Source organism: Leptonychotes weddellii, chromosome 13 (assembly GCF_054177405.1).
Source record: "Leptonychotes weddellii isolate Sample4059 chromosome 13, ASM5417740v2, whole genome shotgun sequence".
Classification (NCBI taxonomy): Eukaryota; Metazoa; Chordata; class Mammalia; order Carnivora; family Phocidae; genus Leptonychotes; species Leptonychotes weddellii.
In genome coordinates this window covers 65,407,202-65,421,312 of record NC_138381.1, presented here as the reverse complement: position 1 = coordinate 65,421,312, position 14,111 = coordinate 65,407,202, and the positions used below count along the sequence as shown (strand labels likewise).

Below are 14,111 nucleotides of genomic sequence, written 5' to 3'. Positions count from 1 at the left end.
CTCGGGGCTGAAGGTGAGCTGTGCTGGCCTGGACTAGGGGCAGGGGTTGAGGGGGCAGGGGCTGAGACGATGACTTCTTGAGGAGCACCCAGGAGCCCCTGGGAGTCTAGGCTCCAAGCCCACACTGTGAGCACGACCCTGAGCATATGTCACCGGCTGGCGCCTGGCCTGGGGAGACGGCGACCACCGTTGGCAGCCCTCTCAGACCACATCCTGAGCAGCTCATGTCAACGCCCCCAGAGCTGCTGCCTTCTGGATAAGCTATGTACATAGCTCGGGGATTGCTTGCGTGAGCAGACTCAAGGCTGACTTTAGGGGATTAGGCAGGTCGGGTGCTGGGCCTCGTAGTCTCGGGGGACCTAAGCAGGGGGGAATTTGTTTACAGGCCACCTCCAGGGGCTGGGGCAGTGTTTATGGGAAGAGGCACAGGCTATCTGCCTGGGGGCTTTGGACACGAGCTGAGTGCTTGGGAGGACATGCAGTGTTTGTGCATCGGACACACCAATGGGGCCAGATGGCTTCTGAGCTTGGAAAGAGGGATGTCCACCCAAACGCTCTCACTAGGGGCCTTATGCGGCCGGCCACTGTTGCTGGGTCTGCCATACAAGAGTGGGGCCGGGTTTGCAAGGAAGTGTCCATGCTCTCCCTGGGCCCCGGAACCTGATACCAAGCCAGGCTCTCATCTGGGGCTGGGAATCCAGCCCAGGCTCAGTCCCAGCGTCTCCTGCTTCTGGGCCCTCATCACTGTTGGAGGTTTCCTGGGGCCTCTGGTCTCTGAGCAAGGGGCTCGTCCAGGTCCAGGGCTGTAAGCTCCACGCTGTGGCCCGCTCCTACAGGTTCCTAAGCTCAAACAGGGCCCCATCCAAACCCAAAGAAAATGGGACAGGCTGTTAGGCAGCCAGCACTTTCTAGCTTCATTGCAGTGACTCAGTGTGAGCTCCTAAGTATGGGCGTGGGACTAGGGAGGAAATTCTCTCCCGACACAGAGCTAATTCTGTCCCGGGGCTGGCGGCCAGCCTGCGGTGGGAATATCTGCAGTGCAGTGTGGTTTCGAGGTTCCTGAGTCCCTCCGAGCTGGGGATCCAGGGATTGTAACCCCTAAGGTGTGTCTCTCGGAGAGCGATCTGTCGGGCGGTGGGCAACTGGCGCGCGGGGGCAGCCAGGGAACTCTGCAGCAGACAGACGTCAGAACCTACAGAGGCTGCCGGGGCCGGTGGGAGGCGAGCATGCGGCTGAGGAGGGCCTTTTGTGAAGGAGGAGTGGTGCGTGGAAGGCCCCTTTACACTTCAGTTGCGGGCCAAGGCTGTGATCTTGGGCAAGGAGAAATAGCACAGATTTGGGGGTCAGAGCATCCTCGGTTCAAATCCTAGGCTGAGGCTTAAAGGCCACGGGAGCCCTGCTCGGCCACTTCACCTCTCTGAGTGAGCCTCCGTTTGCAGATCTCTGCAGGGAGGCTCCAGAGGGGTGAGGCGTGAGGGGGGTGTGACGGGCCAGGCAGAGGTCTGGGCTCCGGGGACACACTACACACAGGACAGACTGAGCCCCTCTTCTTCTCTGTGGCTTAGGGAGGGTCACTTGCTCCGTCTGGACCCCAGTTTCTCCAGTCACAAAACGGGGTGCCCGCTGAGGGAGAGGCATCCCCCTTCCCGAGGTTGCAGGGAGCTGGAGGAGAGGCCTCCGGGGCTGCCATCTGGCCCGTCAGGGTGGGCCGTGGGGGAGGTGGCAGAGGAGGACGTCAGCCAGGCCAGACCTCCCCCTTGAAGGGAAGCGCTTCCTGCCTTGGGCCCGTGGCCAGGAGGTTAGTGGCAGGCCGGCCGTGGCTGGAGAGGCAGCGGGGTGGGAGAGCGAGGGGCCGCTGGTAGCGGGGGGCCGGGTCAGCGCAGAGGTGAGTGAGGGCAGGCGAGGTGCCGGCTGAGCCTCTCACGGGGGAGGACTGGGACTGGGGGCGGGGAGACAGAAGACAGGGAGACTACACGGAGGAGAGAGAGACACGGAGACGCACACGCAGAGCTGAGGAGAAAGAGAGAGAGGGGCTGAAGGATGAGAAGCAGGGAGAGACCCCGACCGACAGACACAGACGGAAAGGGAGCTGAGTTCTTTGCAGCCTTAGGGCACCTGTTTAGCCGAGGGGCATGAACAAAGACACAGAGGGGAAGCCGGAGGCACATGGCTGCTGCCCAGATGCCTCCCAGCCCTGCTGTCCCCTGAGCCCGTGGGGACACAGGCCAGCAGGCAGTAGCTGGGGAAGGTGGGGCCTTGGACGCAGATGGACCAGATTCAAATCCCTGCACTGCCGCTCGCCAGATGTGTGACTTCAGGCAAGCAACCCCACCCCCACCCCCTCTGGCCTCAGCCATCTCCTTGAGAAAGCAGGATTGGTGACAGCCACCCTCGCAGTGTTAGGGGGAGGTCCGGGTGGGGAAAGGCCCCCGTAGTGCATCCCAGCCTCCAAGCCCGGGCCGGGGGCAGCAGGTTCCACGCATGCCTGCAGGATGGATGCACGAATGCATCCCCATCTCCAAAAGACTTTTCCTGCAGCACCTGGGATCATGACACATTCCCATTCGGACCATTCACTAGAGACAGGGGGGCCCAGCAGAAAACTCACGAGGAACCTGGAACCTCGTTTTGCCCCATCTGAAAAATGCACACCATGAACCCTGCCAGATTGACCCCGGTGGGGGCTCTTAGGTGGTTCCACTGGAGCAAAGACCAGAGAATTCCAGAATGTTCCGGGCAGGCAAGGTGGTAGACAAGGAAAGAGAGTGGGTTTGGCAGTTCGGCAGGCTGAGTTTGAAGCCCAACATGACACCTACCTGCCTGGAGCTTCCTCCTCCATCCACAGTGCCTGATTTGACCTACCTTGCTTACCTGAGCGATCTGTGTGACCTTGGGCACGTTACTCACCCTCTCTGGGCCTCAGTTTCCTCTTCGTAATAGTGCCTAGAATGGTGCCTAGAATGTAGTGAGGGCTAAATACATGTTTGTTTAATAAAAATGAAGCCAGTAACATCCACCTGAGGTTTTTGCTCTCTGTGGCAGGAGGAATCAGATGTGAACTTGAGCCCCCATCCGTCCTGGGCAGGAGCTGGGCTCGCCAAGGAGGTACGAGGCCTTGGGTGCCACGGAGCCAGCTTACTCTGGGCCAGGGCTTCCAGTGGCGCATCCAAGTTCATTCCCAGTCTGAGAGGAGGCTTCGGGGTGGGGCACTGAAGGGCCCTGGGCTCGGCCAAGGCTGCTCTCTTGGTCCTCAGCCGGCCAAGCATGGCTTCATCAGGGGTTCAGGGATGCAGGCGTGGGCTGAGCACTGCCCGAACATGAACACCAGCCAAGGATTCGGGGTGTCTGTTTGTTTGCTCTGGGTTTTCCTGGACCTCAGGAGATGAGAGAGGGCTGACACAATGACACCCCTGCATCCATCCTCATTCACATCGCCAGCCTCCGGAAGCCCCCACACTTGACCTCTCTTTCTTCACGGTGCTCATTTCCTCTTAGCCGCATTTTCTGTCCTTCTCCCTCCCACCGCTGCTCCCACGGGGCCATTGTAAATCTGTTCAGTGTGCATCTTGTTATTTGGCGGTGTTCTTGCAAAATGTTTGTTACTGTTTTGTGTGCATCGCTGCTTTTGCGTGTGTGTTTTCAGTGCACTTAAGTGCTGTTATGGTTAGGTGGTTTTAAGATGCTCCAAATACTGCTGCTGTGTATACCCTGGATGATCTGTTGCTTTTACCAGCTGCACAGCATTCACTGGTTCCCTCTCCCACAATGGACATTCAGGGGCCTCCAGCTTCCAGCCATCAGTGGACACCTCTGTGTGCTTGCCCTCCCCCCAGCCCCCCGGAATCTTGGTTGTTTTTGTGCACACGGTCTCCCCGTGGTCTCTTGCCCCTGACAGCCAGACCTTCACTCTTTGTTGGAGGATTGACCTCAGGGGCTGGGAGTGCCTGGGAATGCACATGGGCAGGGCAGAGGGATACAAATACTCAGCCTCCTGGACCGTGACCTCCATTGTTCCCTGAGCGCAAGCAAGAGCCAAGGGCACCTTCTGCACCCTTGCCCAGCCTCCTCCCCTTCCGGATCCTATTTCTCCACTCCCTTACTGATTTTTCCTGGAACATTTCCTTGATAAATCACTTTTGCAGGGATCCTCACTTGAGGTTTGCTTCTGGAGAGCTAAAGCTAAGTCATGCCCCCCCGCCACACACACACACACAAATACTGCACATGAGCGTCCTGCTGTTTGGTGCCTCCCGGGGCTGGAAGGTGCACAGGGGTTCACGGGTACCCACAGTGTGGCATGAGAGCCGTGCGCCCCCACCCTGCCAGCCTGAGGGGTAGACATGCCAGCTTTGTATTCGTGCCATAGTCCAGTGGGCACAAAGTGTTAATCTGGCTGTGGTTCTCATTTGCATGTCTTCGAGCAAGAATTTGTCATATGCTGACATTTGGAAGTTTCCCTCTGGTAAATTACCTATTCATATCATTTGACCTTTGTTCTGTTGGGATTGCTCTCTTTTTGGATTTGAAGGAAGGAGTTTCTTGTACATTGTAGATGACAATCCCTTGATGGGTTTGGAGATTATAAATATCTGGGAGGCAGGCAGCCCTGGAGGCAGGGCCTGTGTGTGTGTGTGTGTGTGTGTGTGTGTAACCCATTGGAGGGATGGGACTTGGGCCCCAGCGTGGGTGAGGCCATGGGGCAGAGAGCTGGGGATAAGACCCCCCACACTCAGTGTGAACCATCTGGAGGAACCACAAATAACAGTGCTAGGTTATAACAATAATGCCAACGTGTAGGTGTTATAGATTGAATTGTATCCCCCCCACCAAATTTGTATCTTGACGTCCGAACCTCCAGTATCTCAGCATGTGACTGTATTTGGAGACAGGGCCTCTGAAGAGGTGGTTAAGGTAAAATGAGGTCATTAGGGTGGACCCCAATCCCTCCTGACTGGGCTCCTTATAAGAAGAGATCAGGATGCAGACCCACACAGAGCGAAGACCATATAGGACGCAGGGAGGAGGTAGCTGTGTATGAGCCAGGGAGAGGGACCCTCGGAGAAACCAATCCTGCCAACACCTCGATCCTGGACTTAGAGCCCCCAGAACTGTAAGAAAATCAACATCTGTTGTTTGAACCATCCAGCCTGGGGTCCTTCGTTACAGCAGCCCGAGCCGACTGCTACGGTAGGCAAGACGTGCCATGTTCCCAAAGCCTTGGGGGAGAAGGGCACCTGCCTCCTTGCAGGACTGTTGCCCGGGACAGCATTTCTAACGGGCTTGGCCCCTGCCACACAGAAGTGTCCGGTAAATGACGAAGCCGGTAATGAATACCACATGTACCTCTTAAGCACTTGGGCTGTGCCAGGCACTGAGCTGGGGACTGGTGAAGAATGAGCGTCTGCCGTCCGGCAGGCCTTTTCGGGGTGCTGGGGGAGCAGCGGGTAGGACGTGGTCAGCATCGCAGGGAGAGGACTGGGCGCTGGCCAGAGTGGAGATGAAGGGACCAGTGGGGTCAGAAGCGGGTACCGATAGAAAACTCTAGAGGATGCTGATTCTGGCCACCCCCACCCCCACCCCACAAACACCAGCAACAGTGACAAAGACTACAGTGGCCTTAGGCTCTACAGGGTGTGTGTACAGTGCTTCACAGACCTTACTTTACCTCCCTGTGCCTCCGTGTCCCCATCTGTAAATGGGTACACTCATGTCCCGGCCGCAGAGGGCTGTCATAAGGGGGGTGTGAAGTGTGTGGCCTGCTGTCCAGCACACGGGAGGTGCTCTGTTAGTTACAGTGGTGAGCTTTCGTGCCCCAGGCAGCGCCCAAGTGCCCCAAAACACACGCCACCTACTCAAGCCTCACAGCAGCCTGGGGATTAGTCCTCGGATCGGCCCCGCTGCGCTGGGATCGCAGTGGAGCCCCCGAGAGGGCTCAGCCCCCATCCAGGCTGCTGTAGCAGGATGCCCGAGACTGTGGGGCTGAAGCAACAAACCTTCATTCTCACAGTTCTGGAGGCTGCGAGGTCCAAGACCACACCTGAACAAGTTGCTTCTCCTCTGGGCCTCTGTTTTGGGACCTGCCAAATGGGGATGATAAGAACACTTGTCCTGCCTGCTTCTCAGGGCTGCTGGGAGGGTGAGCTGAGGCCATAAAGGAAAAGAAAGCCATCCTTTCCTTCGTGCGCTTCCTGTAGGTCTCCGGGAGGGGATGCCAGGGAGGAGGGGGCGCCGAGGCAGGGTGCTCTCTCCGTGGCCTGGGCAGTCTGTCCTAGCGGTCTCAGAGCAGCCCAGCTCAAGGTGTTCCAAATGGGTGTAAGCTCAGGGTCACTGGTCCTGAGAACTGGGGAAGGTGGACTCCTTGAGGGGCTAGGAAAAGGAGAGCAATGCGTAGGTGCCCGGGAAGATGGAGCTGGACGCCCTAGTGCATGAGGAGGGGTGAGGACAGATGTAGCAAGAGGTGCTCCGCCTTCTGGAAAGCACAGTGGTTAAGAGCAGGGCTCAAGGTCTGATCATCCTGGGCGTGAATTGGTCACCAGCCTCGACAATAGCCTCGCTCCCTCGCCTTCACATGGGGGAGTCACAGCAGCACCACTCCCGGGGCTTCCTGGGGACGTGTGAGCTAGTGCAGTGAAAGTATTTATATAGCGTTTGGGCTCTTGTGTGCACCCAATCAATCATTATTTATCACCCGGAAACCAGTGGAAAGTATAACTCGCCTCAGACCTAAGAAGCAGCCGGAACCAGTGCAGAAGGCTGAGGGGAGGCAGCAGGGTGGATGCCGTTGCTGCCTTTGACCTGCAAATGTGACTCTGAGCTTCCTTGTGGCCACGTCAAAAAGGGAAATGTGATCAGTTGTTGAACTTGAATTATTAAGAATGAGGAAACAGTCCAGTGTCTCAGGGGAAGCAATGTTGTTCTTTACCCTGAATTCTCCTGGGCATTTCCCACTGAGCAGGGGCCTTCACAGAGGGCACCCGAGAGAGGCAGTGGGTGGGCCATGGCTCATGGACCGGGATACACATGGAATTGCAGGTATGATTTTCACGTGGAGCCGAGTCTAAGTATCTTGAAGGAAGGACGAAGGGGAACCTGGCAAGGTGGCTCAGGGAAGGCAGCTCTGTAGGAGGATCAAGAATGTGACGAAGGTCTGAGCTCTCGGGCTTCAAAGCTAAGGCTTAAAGAGCTCCAAGGGGTGAGTGGCGGGACTGGGGACCGCTTAATCCCTCAGGGAAGCAGGGGGAGCCCAAGACACTGCTCACTTGGGGTCCTTGGAGGTCCGAACTTCCCACCTGTGTGGCCTTGGGCAAGTTGCTTCACCTCTCTGAACCTCCATTTTTTGCACCTGCAAGTTAAAGTTACCCCTTCAGGGCTGTCGGGAGCATTGCATGGAGCCTGGCCGAGCAGTGTTGGGCATATAGTGAGCACTCAAATAAATATTGGCTATGTGTATATACACATACAATGGATCTATAGTTATACTTTCTTCAGGAGCTTCCTGATTACTTGTTTAAGGAACACAAATGACTAGAACTTTATAGCTCTTTTTAATTTACAGTTGGCCAAGGGTTCGTTCTCGCTTCACCTGACCTTCCCAACAACACGAGGGAGGCATTCTTACCCCTATTTGAGAGGCAAAGAGATTAGAGGAGCTTAGAGAAGCAAAATCCTTGCCTGTGTCACCCTTGATCCGCCCTTGAACCCAGAAGTGGGGAGATAAGTGGGCAGGACTCACTGGTCCTGTGGCCTTCCCGGCCCCTCCTCCCTTCCCAGGCCAAGTTCATTTTAGGCGGGCCTTAAGAGTAGAATCCTGGGGCATAGCAAAAATGGGAACAGCATAGTGCTTGCCCTGTTCTAAGAACTTTACACGTGACTTTCAAGCCTCACAGCCATCCCATGAGTTAGAGACTGTGAGGATCACACCCATTTTACAGATAAGACAACTGAGGCGCAGAGAAGCTAACTGACTTGCCCGTGCTCACAGGAGTTTTGTGCAGACCCAGGATTTGGGAGCTGGCAGCCTGGCCAGGCCCCAGCATCTGTGTCCTCTACCCCTCCGCTGTACTGCGCAGAAACGGGCTCAGGCGGGAGGGATGTGGGTCAGGACAGGCCGAGGGCGGGCGTGTGATGAAACGCTCTCCCGGGAGGGCCGAGGGGCTCAGGGGGAGGGCACAAGCCAACTGGGGACACTGACTCACTTGATTCCTAGTCGGCTGAGGGGGTGGACGGATGGACACGACCAGAGGATGTCAGCGCCACTTTGGGCTGCCTCAGCCTGCCCACACCCCGCCCTGCTCACAGATGAGAAGACGTGGCCTCTGACCCCGAGCTGCTCCCGGCCCAGCCAGAGAGCCAGATGTGACGTTATCTGTGTCCAGGGCATCTCTGCAGACGCTGTGCAAAGTGCTGGATCCCCACTCCTCTTCACTCTCCTCTTGGGGCTCAGACACCCCCCCACCCCGCCACCGACGGCCAATGAAGGAGGCATGCTGGGCCCGGGGAGACTATCCTGCCTGCCCCAAGAAGTGTAGGACTGATGCCCAGGCTGGGGGACACCCCTCTCCAGCCTGCTTTGGGCTTCCTGGCCTTGCTCCGGCCCCAGCACACCTCTGTCCTGTGCCTTGTGACTGGCTGTGAGCTCCTGTGGGAAGGGACCCTAGGGAAGCCATTTCCTCATCCCTGCGGCCTGCACGGCCCAGCGTAGGGAATGAGGACATGGTCATTTTGTTCTCAAGGAAATGCTTGGTGCCTGTCATCGGACCATGATTTCAGGGGCAGCACGTAGGGATGGTGAGAGCCCTTGTTCAGCAGACCTGGTCATGACCACCAGTCATATTCCCCCCCAGTTATGGGGGTGGGGCATGCTGTTCCCATGTGCTCTCTGCATTCCAGGGGCCACAGGAAGCCCCGGGGGACCCCTCACTGGGCACGTTGGGACTATCTTCCCAGCCTGCAGAAGTAGGATGATACCCAAGTGGGGTGACACTTGAATTCTGAGTCCCTTGAACCCAGAGTGATGCTCAAGGGGCTTGTCCAAGTGGCTTTTATTTAATAAAAGCGAAAGATGACTTTTCTGCCATCAAATACAACCTCAAGCCCATTAAGGACCAGCAGTGCATTTCCACAGTGGCAGTTGAGTTATTTATAATGAAGCACTGATTGGCAGTCTCGAGAGCTGAACATCTGGTTTGGAGCCCATGTGTCAGGATGGGAAGAGCTTGGGTGGTGGAAGGTGCCTGGGCGTAGGGCTGTCAGAGCCCCGAGTTCAAATCCCATCTTGGAATTCAGCGGTTTCCGCCCCCACCAACCCGGGCCCTAACGGAATCACTAATACTTTTTGAGGGTTTATTATGCGTCAGCACGGAACCGATGAGCCATATTGCCAGGGCCTGCGATTTTTACATCCATTCTGCGAAGGAGTGCGTATCCCCATTTTATTGATGAGGAAGCAAAGGCTCAGAGAGGAGTCATGGATCCAAAGCCACATAGCTGGCAGACGGTCGAGGTTGGGTTTGAACCATGCCCGCGGGCGTGCCTCCAAGACCTCCCAAGCTTGCCAGCTCCCCGGAATCTCAGTGCGTTCCTCCTTAGATTGGGAAAATCCCCAACAAGGTGGTTCTGGGAATTGGCCCAAGTACCACTTAAGTTGCCTGGCACATGGTAGGTGCTCAGTGAATGTATTCGTGTCCGTCTCCTCCCCAGGCTGTCGCGCCGGTGGGTCTGCATGTGATCCACAGCCCCCACGGGGCCCGGGCAATGCCCAGGGGGAAGGAGGCTTCTCTCTCTGGGCCTCGGTTCCCCAGATCCAAAACGGGAGTCACCACGCCTGCCTGAAAGAGGCCCTGGGAAGACAAACCGAGGGGCGTCGTGGGTGTTCAGGGCCGTTCCTCTTCTGTCGTCCCAGTTACTGGAATGGTGCTTTCTGGGGCCGTCCTGGCAGCACTCACATGGAGCTATCCGCACACCCCCCCCCGCCGCACCCCCTTCCCCCCCGTGCCTTCCTCTGCCCCTGCCCCTGCCCCTGGTGCAGGCCCTCCTCTAGATGTGCTTGGGTGGGGCGGGGGTTGGGATGAAGGCGCCGGCAGCTCATCTGGGTTCCAGGGGCTCCACCACTCCCCAGCCTCTGCCCTTGGGCATCACTTAGCCTTTCTGAGCCTCTGCTTCCTCCTCTGTAAACTGGGAGCGGTGACAACAGATCCCATCTCTGGCTCTATCCCTGGATCCAGCCACTACCTCTCTGTCCTTTCCTGCAGGTGTTTCTAGCTGTGCCCCGGGACTGACTGGCCAAGGACCCCCATCGGAGAGCCTTGGACACCCTAACAGTGCACGGTGAGGGGCTTCTGTGGTCTGAACGAATGTCTCCAAAGGGCACTGGGGGGGGACCCGTGACGAGGTGGGAGCACTTGGAGAATGCCAGCACAGGGTTTGGGAAACATGGCTGGAACCAAGTTCCCAGCACTACTGCACCCCTCCTTCATTACACCGAGCATCACTGCGATTTTACCACGAGTTGAGGAATCTGACGAATGTTCGTTTCCCTCACTAGACTATAAGGGGAAGGGGGGGCTCCCAGAGAGGCAGCAAAACAGGGTTGTCAGGAGAACGGACTCTGAAGGAGGGGTGTGGCTCCCGGCTCCGCCTCTTCTCCGTTGTGTAACCTCGGGCAAGTGACTTAGGCTCTCTCCACCTCAGCTTCCCCGTCTGTAAAATGGGGTTTGTAGTTAAGTAAGTACTTAAGCCGTCAAGATACCAAACTGGCCTGGCTCAGAGTCAGGCAGAACGCTGTCGGCCTTGCTGGTGTTGGCCAACCTCTTAGAGCCAGTCCCCTCACGCTTCCCCTACTGACCCCTGTCTCCCTCCGCAGAGAATGGGCGACGAGGATTACAACACCTCCCTCGCCTACGATGACTACTCGGATGATTTTGACCCCATCATGGTCTTGGAGGAGTCTTCTCCCTTGGAAGGCAAGGTGGCCAGGATCTTCCTGGTGGTGGTCTACAGCATCGTCTGCTTCCTCGGGATCCTGGGCAACGGGCTGGTGATCATCATCGCCACCTTCAAGATGAAGAAGACGGTGAACACTGTCTGGTTCCTCAACCTGGCCGTGGCGGACTTCCTGTTCAACATCTTCCTCCCGATCCACATCGCCTACGCCGCCATGGACTACCACTGGGTCTTTGGGACGGCCATGTGCAAGATCAGCAACTTCCTGCTCATCCACAACATGTACACCAGCGTCTTCCTGCTGACCGTCATCAGCTTTGACCGCTGCATCTCTGTGCTCCTCCCCGTCTGGTCGCAGAACCACCGCAGCGTGCGGCTGGCCTACGTGGCCTGTGTGGTCATCTGGGTCCTGGCTTTCTTCCTGAGCTCTCCGTCCCTGGTCTTCCGGGACACGGCCCGCGTGCATGGGAAAATATCCTGCTTTAACAACTTCAGCCTGTCCGCGGCCGGCTCTGCCCCGTGGCCCGCTCACACCCGCCTGGACCCCGTGGGCTTCAGCCGGCACATGGTGGTGACCGTCACCCGCTTCCTCTGTGGATTCCTGGTCCCCGTGCTCATCATCACGGCCTGCTATTTCACCATCGTCTGCAAGCTGCGGCGCAACCGCCTGGCCAAGACCAAGAAGCCCTTCAAGATCATCATGACCATCATCATCACCTTCTTCCTCTGCTGGTGTCCCTACCACACGCTCTACCTGCTGGAGCTCCACCACGCCACCATGCCCGGCTCCGTCTTCAGCCTGGGTCTGCCCCTGGCCACGGCCATCGCCATCGCCAACAGCTGCATGAACCCCATTCTGTACGTCTTCGTGGGCCAGGACTTCAGAAAGTTCAAGGTGGCCCTCTTTTCCCGCCTGGTCAACGCTCTGAGCGAGGACACGGGCCACTCCTCCTACCCCAGCCACAGGAGCTTTACCAAGATGTCGTCGATGAACGAGAGGGAGACCAGCATGCTTTGAGGCTCATCCGGGAAGCCCGATGGACAGACACTCCGGCCTTGGAGGCCCCGAGCTCTCTGCCTTCTCAAGACTGCGGCAGGAACCTCTTCAGGACCCACTGATGCCCGCTGTAGTCTGCCCGGGGCTGACCCGTGTTTTGAGCTGGGAGCCCAGGGCCTGGAACTCCTTTCTTCGAGTGGCCCGGTGGACAGGGCATGCCGTGTCCTCTCAACCATCTGGACTGACTCTGTGAGGACCTGGGGCCTGGGGGAGGCGGGGGAGGGAGGCGAGCTACGGCCCTCAAAGGAGGCAGCCTGAAGGTGCTCACCCTCGAACTTCCCAGGGTGATGGTGCTTTGGGGGCGGTGGCTATTTGGGGGATGGGGGTGGTGCCAGCCCCTCGCCCCAGGCCCCCGCTCTCCCCTTGCCTTTGTTGCCTGGGGTCTGGGTCATGGCAGGCAGCGTCACCCACAGCTTCCACCCCGTCCCCGGGGACTGTCCCTTCCTTCCCTGGTCCACCGGCTCTGACTGCCAGTGCTCAGAATTAAGCACGCCAGGTCAGGGGGCCGGGGAAGGACGGCCTGTCCTCCTCCTCAGCTTCCTCAAAGCCTTGCCAAAATCAGCTTCAGGAAGCAACCTGGGAGCGGCCTGCAGGTTGCAGAGAAGGTCCAAGGGCTCCGTCACTGAACTCAGCAGAGCCTGCAGGCTGGGCCCTTGTCGCATGCCGCTGAGATGCAGGCCGCGGGGACGCCACGGGCGTGGAGCCCCTCCACATGCAGCCCTGTTGCCTTTTCTCAACGAGGACTGACACCTTCCTGGGCTGCAGTGTCATTGTCCCACTTAGAGATGACAAAGCCGAAGCTCCGTGGGGGTGGGGCGGGGAGTAACTCACCCAGCGCCGCGCGACTAGCCAGAAGCAGAGTTAAGATGTGAACTCAGCTCTGTCTGGCGCCAGATCCTCTGTTTTTTTAATGACGAATGTATCCATTGAGAATATTCTAGACTCTCATGATAGCCTGCATTTATTAGCACCCCCTACCCTAAACACTGTCCATGTATTATCTCATGTACTCCCCCTGGCAGGCCTGAGTTCCGTACAGTTAGTTCTGCCCTTCTACATATGAGGGATAGCTGAAGCTCAGAGAGGTTAAGTAACTTCCCTGAGGGCATCCAGCAGGCCTCTGCCAGAACCTGGATTTGAAACTAGGTCTGCCTGGCTCAAAGAAAGCTGCAGAATCAGGGTTTTGAGAGACGCTTGGGGTTTTGACCATAAACATTGACTCCTCGGCAGATTAATATAAACCTCTTACTAGCCCATAAGCCAGCCTTGCAAATAGTTTTCCAAAATGACCCAACATGGCAAAGAAAGTACACTTGGCCTCCAGTCCCCTGACGCCCGTCCACTCATGCCCACCATGTTTCCCATCTGCTGCACCCCCCTGAGACCTCCAGGGAAGGCAGTGGGGGGACAGAGGCCGTCACTGGTGGGCCCTCTGGCCCTCCACATTCTCTTGTCTTCCAAGTGTTGTTGTGAAGCCAATTCCGTGACAAGACGCAATGAACAGATGTAATGTCTACACAGCGCTGGGCACGTTCCCGAGGCCATGGGCTATTTGGAAATCACACCTCATTAAGAGACAGACTGTTCCTTCCCTCCGTGGGTCATTGTGCTTATGATGAGGCAGCTCGGAATTGACCCCAAGTCTGGGCGTCCAGTGGCTTCAGGAAATCTAAACTTGGGCCGTCGGAGAGCAAAAAATGGAGCTTGCAAGATTGCCCAGTGCGCCTGTCACCTCCCACCACAGCGGCAAAGGTGAGGTGGCTAAGGCACGAGACTGCGTGGGACGTCAGGCCCCAGAGACGGTCCTCAGCCACCCAGGCTCTGACCCCCAGGTGCTGCTCGCTCGGGCTCGGGCCCTCGCTCCTCCTGGGCTGCGTGCCGGCCCGGTCGGGCCGGGGAGCCAGGAAATCATTTTGTCCTTGGAAAAGCTGATGAACAGGAGTAAAATTCAAACCAGCTGTTTCCTCCTTAGGGTCAGGCCTCTTCCTGGCTGCCCCGCCAGGAGTTTCTCATTAAATACTGAAATGCAACCATGACATCCTCCTGAATCCTGTCCCTGCAGCTTCTTCAGAGGATCTCCCAGGTCACACATACAAAGGTCCTGTGGTTCACA

At 57.5% G+C, this 14,111-nt stretch overlaps 1 protein-coding gene across 10 annotated transcripts in view; it reads left to right on the top strand.

Moving 5' to 3' along the window:
- The window catches only part of CMKLR1 (chemerin chemokine-like receptor 1), a 51,837-nt gene extending 37,803 nt beyond the window's left edge, over window positions 1-14,034 (top strand). For 6 of the 10 annotated variants that reach the window (XM_081801958.1, XM_081801961.1, XM_081801960.1 and 3 more), the window contains 2 exons: window positions 10,251-10,326; window positions 10,862-14,034. In XM_081801958.1, the coding sequence (XP_081658084.1) occupies window positions 10,865-11,959 (1,095 nt within the window). In that variant the 5' untranslated portion in view covers window positions 10,251-10,326; window positions 10,862-10,864 and the 3' untranslated portion in view covers window positions 11,960-14,034. Of the gene's footprint in view, window positions 1-809; window positions 1,104-10,250; window positions 10,327-10,861 lie in introns of those variants that run through there. The other 4 variants (XM_081801966.1, XM_081801965.1, XM_081801964.1 and 1 more) reach the window with 3 other exon arrangements.
- The last annotated feature ends 77 nt before the right edge of the window (window positions 14,035-14,111 follow it).